This window comes from Octopus bimaculoides, chromosome 3 (assembly GCF_001194135.2).
Source record: "Octopus bimaculoides isolate UCB-OBI-ISO-001 chromosome 3, ASM119413v2, whole genome shotgun sequence".
NCBI classification, from domain to species: domain Eukaryota; kingdom Metazoa; phylum Mollusca; class Cephalopoda; order Octopoda; family Octopodidae; genus Octopus; species Octopus bimaculoides.
This window is the reverse complement of record NC_068983.1, coordinates 146,919,323-146,926,677: the sequence shown is the minus strand read 5'-3', so window position 1 is coordinate 146,926,677 and position 7,355 is coordinate 146,919,323. Positions and strand designations below refer to the sequence as shown.

Sequence of the window (7,355 nt, the reverse complement as noted above, 5' to 3'; positions counted from 1 at the left end):
TATATATATATATATATATATGCATATGTGGGCACGGGACGTCATGAAACGTGTACAACAAAAAAGTACTAAGCACGAGTACATGGAACATGAACTATTCTTTCGAACAACGAAAGACACAAATGGAAAACAAAACAAACAACATAAACAACGATCCTTAATCAGTTGCTGGCTGTTTTTCTAGTCTCGTACTTCGAGCATTTAACAACAATATACATTTTCGATAAAACAGTTGCTCCTGCAAAGCAAATTAAATAAAATTTGGATCATAACAAAAAAGGAGGAGGAAAATTTCGATTATCCTCACGTGGTGAGTTCTAATGCAAAAAATATAAAATATAAAATAAAAGAAGTAAAATGCACACAATTTACATAGTTTTAGTATATTTTTTTAATATCTTTTGTAAGTGAAAGAGTATTGTGTTTGTTGACTGGTTTCGCTTTCGCAAATCATGACATCGAAATTATTGTAATTTCGTATTTTCTTCAGATTTTCGTCCATGTGTGTGGAGAAGCTTATGAATGAATGATTCAACAAATAGAATAATCTAAGGGGAAGTAATTGGTGATTGTTATTATTGGGGACAGGGGAGATTATTGCTCATCATTCTGGGAGAGGATAATATATATACGAAAAACTCAAAAGCAAAAGTAGTGGGATGAAATATGTACAGTGATGGGTATGTAATCATGAATTGAAATATATCCTACGATCAAAGTTGGTTATGCGTTCATATTTAGACATGTTCTGTATTTTTCGAAAAATAAATTTTCCTTATTCAACTGTTCTTGTAGAGAAATTGTTTCTTTGCAATGGTAGATGGAGAAAAACTGTGAAGTTTGGTTGGATATTATCTGCACATCTCTCTCTATGTGTTCACTCAATGTAGTCATATCTGCTATGTTACTGTCTATTTGGATTGCCGGCCCTTCTATTGGATCCACAATAGGCAGATTCTTTTTCTCTCACACACATATATATATACATACATACATACATATATATATATATATATATATATAAACATACATACATACAAACATATATATGTATGTATGTATATATGTATGTATCATCATCATCGTTTAACGTCTGCATTCCATGCTATCATGAGTTGGACTGTTTGACTGTGGTCTGGCAAGCCTGGAGGCTGCACCAGACTCCAGGCTGATCTGGCAAAGTTTCTACAGCTGGATGCCCTTCCTAAGGCTATCATGCCCTTATATATAAATTCGTTTTTCAGCATTTAAATTTTAGATGCATTGGGAATTATATTCCAAGTATTACAGAAACATATTTTTTCCTCTCAGTTTTCTTTGTCTTGAACAATTAAATCAAATTTAAAATGTTATGGTGAATGATTTTCTTTCTGTTTTCATTTAATTTTCAGATGAAAGCGTATTTACTTTACAAGAAGTCAAAAATGAAATTGTAGAGTATCATAACTGCAAAAAGTATTTCCCAAGCATCACAGAGGCTGTAATATGTGGCAATAATAAAGACTTTTATTCACCAATCTGTTTTGTAAGTAATTTTCTATTCTCTCATACAACTTGTATCAAAGAAGGAATTAAGTAACTTCTAATGGACCTTCTTAATTCTAATACACAAATGTAGAGTTGATGCTATTGATTAGTAGGTCTGCACAGAATGAGTATACAGGACCTAATCATACTAACTATTTTTAAGCTATCAAGTCATCTCAGACATCATTATCTCTCTATGTAAAGCAGCAAGCTAGCAGACTTGTTAGCATGCCAGACAAAATGCTTAGTGGCATTTCATACACCTTTACATTCTGTGTTGAAATTCTGCCATGGTCAACTTTGCCTTTCATCCTTTCAAGATCAATAAATTAAGTACCAGTCAAGTACTGGTGTCATCATAATCAACTTGCCCCTCCTTTCAAATTGCTGCCTATGTTTTCTTCTTTTTTTCAAGTAGTTGGGTCTGATTTGAGGGTAGTTTAGTTACTACTTCTCACAGACTAAACTACTGTGGATGGGTTTCATCACTGACTTGATGAGAAAATGCTGAATGAATAATGCATGTTTAAGAAACTGAAATATTGTTTAGAATGGAGTAGACAGAACTGAACATTGTATTGTCAATAAATAGTGGTAACTTGCAGGAACTACTGAGAAAAGCAAATGAAAGTCAGTTTGTATAAGACAAGAAGGAACCATATGATCATTAGACCTTCTGGAATTAACTACCATATCACCCTCAGATCACGCCTTACCATCTTAAAAAAAGGAAGAACACATTGGTTAATGTGATGATACAATGATGTCTGAAAAGAAATCAAGATGGTCACAGTCGGAATTTCTTTGAACTGAAGTCTGTTTGATCAAGACTGATCTAAAGCTAAACGACGTCAAATGAGAAAGATAAAATTATATTCATTCATTTGTTGAATGCTCATATTTCCAAACTAACAAAGTTTAGACAGGACAGTATTTGGGGCAGGATTTCTTCTTGTTTATCAATTAAGGGAACTTTCATTTCAGAGGTATTCAAAAGTCCTACACAAAGTAGATGTAGTCGCTTTCAAAACAAACCTCAATCTTTTCCTGTTGAAAGACCCAGATGAACCTACCTCACGGCAAGAGGCGCAAATGAGGTCAGCGACATCAAGCTCCCTTATTGACCAAATGCCACATATCAGAGGAGGCTCTCAATTATAACAGTGTAGCAAAACGGCGGTGCCCCTGCATGGCCACAGCTTTCAGCTGAAACTGATAATATATATATATATATATGTATATATGGTGAGGACCGAAATCCTTCAAAGGATGTCAAACATCCAAGTCCACCAATACATGCATTTATGAGTACAGGGCATTACCAATGGTGCAAATAACACGAAATACGTAAACGAGAAAGAAATGGAATTAATTAGACTCCGAAACAATTTTTAGAATGTATATTGCTTATCAGCTTAGATTATGAATTAAATTTTGTCTACACTTATAATTTTTTTCCTTTCCTTATACTGCATTTACTTTATAACACACACACACACACACACACACACACATACACACACACACATACACACACACACATGCACACACACATACACACATATATATATATGCATATATTGGTACAGGACGAAACCAACGGTGCAAATAACATGAAATGCGTAAACAAACGAGGGAAAACGGGTGAAAAATGTAAACAACGACATTAAAAAAATGGAGAACAGGACCAGTAAGCACAGAGAAAGAATCCTTCATCAGTTGTCGGTTGTCTATCTACTCTTCATTTCGAACATTCAACAACAATATAAGTCTTCAAAGACAGTTGCTCCCATAAATTCTAAAACAAAATTTAGGATTTATGGAGGGTCAAAGTTGGGAACAAAAACATGACAGTGGAAACATACATGGGAACCGAACGAAAAGAAACATGAAGGGTTGTTAGACCAGAACGATAGGACAATAGAGAACGCTGGGAAACATTTTTTTGAAAAAAGAAAAGTAGAAGAGAAAGAGAGAGGGGGAGAGAGAGCAAACACGTCCGTTCTTTTGAACGTCCGTGCAGGAAAAGAAGGATGGTCTCACAAGGAAAAGAAAGATGGACGATGTTCACGCGTGAACAACGAGAGAGTGCAGATAAAAAGAGAAACAGGGGAGTGAGAGAGAAACAGGTAGAAAACGGTGGAGGAGGGAGGAGGAGAAAAAAGCAATTAGAGAAGGATAGAGGAAGAAAACAGTATAGAGTAGAAAGTGACATCAAGAAGGTGAAGATAAGCTTACTTGGAAATGGATGCGTCGTGTTCAAGTAAATAATAAACAATATATTATTTAATTGAACGCAACGCATCCATTTTCAAGTAAGTTTATCTTAACCTTTATTGATACAACTCTCTATTCCATACTATTTTCTTCCTCCAACCTTCTCTAATTCCCATTTTCTCCCCCTCCCGCCTTCACCGTTTTCTAGTTGTCTCTCTCTCCCCCCTCTCTCTCTCTCTCTCGTTGCTCACACATGACCATCGTCCATCTTTCTTTTCCTTACATGACCTTCTTTTCCTGCACAGGCGTTCTAAAGAGCAGACGTGGATTTTTTTCTTTCTCGCTTCTATCTTTTCTGTTTTCAAAAAATGTTTCTCCCAGTATTCACTATTTTCCTCTCACTTCGGGTTAACGACCCTCCATGTTTTTTTTTTTTTTTTTCAATCGGTGTCCTTGTATGTCGCCACTGTCATGTTTTGCTCCCAAATTTGATCCTCCATAAATCCTAAATTTTATTTCAGAATTTATGAGAGCAATTGTCTTTGAAGATTCATATTGTCGTTGAATGCTCGAAATGACGAGTAGGTAGACAGCCGACGAAAGATGAAGGGTCTTTTCTCTGTGGCTACTTGTCCTGTTCTTTACTCTTTTTTTTTCGTTGTTTACGTATTTCACTCGTTTGTTTACGTATTTCATGTTATTCGCACCATTGGTGAAGCCCTGTACCCAAATATGCATGTATATGTATATATATAATATATTATTTATTTAATGAATGCGACGCATTCATTTCCAAGTAAGTTTATATATACACACAAACACACAGACAGACAGACAGACACACACACACGCACACACACACATATAAATACATTGTAGGGCGGCGAGCTGGCAGAATCGTTAGCACGCCGGGCAAAATGTCTAGCGGTATTTCGTCTGCCGTAACTTTCTGAGTTCAAATTTCGCCGAGGTCAATTTTGCCTTTCATCCTTTGCTTGTGGGCAATAAAGAAATGAATATATATACATTTTAGATGGAAGCAAACATATATATGTGTGTCAGTGTAAGCATCTCCTTGTCTTGACATCACACGAATGTTCTTAATGAATGTCATTTATTTCCAATATTCTGCAAAATCAATGTCTGAGCGTGGGAAAATATGTTGCTAGGAAAACAGGTTAGATTTGGCAATAGAAAAGGCATTTGGTTTTAAAAATCATTCAATAACCTCTATCAGACCCACGCATGCATGGAAAAATGGATGTTGAAATGACGACGATAACGACGACGATGATGATGATGATGGATGCATTAATGTCTTATATCCATTACGCTATGTAAAAAAAAAAATTATTTTTTGTATCTGTGTTCAGTAAGTGTTATTTCCTATTTCCTTCTATCTAGAAATCGAAGTAAATGACTACTATTCCCTTGATACTTCGCTTTTTTTGACCAAGACATCAATGTTCTGAAACTGACTTATTTTCCATTACATTTCAGACAGATTCAATGCTGAGTTGCTGAAGCAGAAATATCGTTATAACAAACATTCTGTTCAATACTACAGATTTTCTTTTCAGTTGCTTGATCTTAACCACTTGAGCTCAAGTGCCTGACAATTGTCAGCATTAGTGGCTGACAATACATGCATCTCTGATCATGAGTGAGAGTAGTAGGGTAGAATCACAACCATGTGTTGAACGGGATTCTCTGGGGCTGGGCTTGAAGAAATGTACCAAAAGCAAAGTTTGAAGGAAACATTAGCCATTTTTCATACTTTCTAGGTGTGAGCAAATAAGAAATAACAGTTACTGTGCAAGGAAAAAAATTGTGTTACACTGTGTTATCTAATCATTTTTTTTAGTTTTGTAATGATTTTTAAATATCTTTAATTTTTTATTCTTTCCTAGGGTGACAGTGGAGGCCCATTTCAAACACGCAATGACTATGGTCAATGGGAGGTGCAAGGTGTTTCCAGCTTTGTTGCGTGGGACTGTAGAAGCACTGTGTCACATCCAGCAGGATATTCTTCTGTTTATCACGGATTAGAATGGATTAAGAAATATGTATATGTATAAATTCCATACAAAATATCTCTTACAATGTTCAAAATTATTTTGTACTTAAACTAAATCGATTTCTACTTAAACTAAACTGATTTCATTAACTGCTTAATCCTACAATAATTATCAAATATTACCCGATGACTTAAATTTGTATCTTATTCACTGCTTGCTTCCTTTTAATTCTATAAGTTTTGTTTATCCACATCTATTCTAAGTTTAAATATACAAGTGTATTTTTGTAATTTCGTTATATTAATTGCAGATTTATTAAGTCTTAAATTGAAAAATTGATTTGCATATAAATACTTTCAAACAAATGCAATTAATTAGCTGAAAAAAAATTATAATGAACATTAACTTTAAAATAAACTTTAAATTTAGAAATCCTGCTGACATGAGAACACACATGTACACATATGTACACACCTACAAACACGCACGCACGCACACACACACACACACGCACACACGCACACACACACACATACGTACATACACATGCACACACACGCACGCCCACATACACACGTGCGCACTCATGCGTCTCTCTAGAAACTGCAATCATCTGTAAATTGTGAGAGTATGTAATTTTGGCTATAACAGAGTCCATGAGACAAAACCAGTTATGTTTGACACTGTGGAAGCGCTATGGCCCAGTGGTTCGTGCAGCGGACTCGCGGTCATAGGATCGCGGTTTCGATTCCCAGACCAAGTGTCGTGAGTGTCTATTGAGCGAAAACACCTAAAGCTCCACAACGCTCCGGCAGAGGATGGTGGCGAACCCTGCTGTACTCTTTCACCACAACTTTCTCTCACTCTTAACTTCCTGTTTCTGTTGTGCCTGTAATTCAAAGGGCCAGCCTTGTCACGCTGGATATCCCCCAAGAACTACGTTAAGGGTACACGTGTCTGTGGAGTGCACGTTAATTTCACGAGCAGGCTGTTCCAATGATTTGATCAACTGGAACCCTCGTCGTCGTAAGCGACGGAGTGCCAACAACATTTGACACTGTAATTATTTGTTAGCAGCCTTTATTTTTTTGCTTTAGCTTTTTTAGGAGGTATTTTTCTTGTCAACTTCGGTTTAAACTTTTACTTTCCATAATTTTTTTACAATTAATCAATTCACTCGTTATATGACACGTTACATAATTTCTAACAGTTATATTCATTAAAAATTTTGCCGATTATTTTCAATGGTAAATTATTCAAAATCTTAAAATAAACATTTGTAATTATTCAAGACCTTTAATAAAACTTAATCAGTGTAATATTTGTGTTTTTTCTTAACATGTTATTACCGGATGTGAAAGGGTTGCTGTCGATATTACCACTGTAACCCAAGGTGTTACAATATTGGATATCGTTATTATTGCTATTTTCCCCGGTTGGTGGGGTTGATGGTGCCGTTCTCGTTAACAGAGCTACCATTATCTACATCTATGCCGGTGCGTCTGTTAGGGGCGCTGCTGCTGATGCTGTGGTCGATATGGCTTAGTCTGTCATTGCTGGAATGAGAGCTGTCAGTGGGTACGCTGTCCTGTC

General features: G+C 35.9%; 1 protein-coding gene across 1 annotated transcript in view; it reads left to right on the top strand.

Moving 5' to 3' along the window:
- LOC106875508 (serine protease 48) overlaps nt 1-7,081 on the top strand; it is a 466,125-nt gene extending 459,044 nt beyond the window's left edge. The window contains exons 5-6 of the mRNA XM_052966618.1: nt 1,392-1,525; nt 5,655-7,081. Of these exons, the coding sequence (XP_052822578.1) occupies nt 1,392-1,525; nt 5,655-5,822 (302 nt within the window). The 3' untranslated portion in view covers nt 5,823-7,081. The remainder of the gene's footprint in view (nt 1-1,391; nt 1,526-5,654) is intronic.
- Nucleotides 7,082-7,355: the final 274 nt, after the last annotated feature.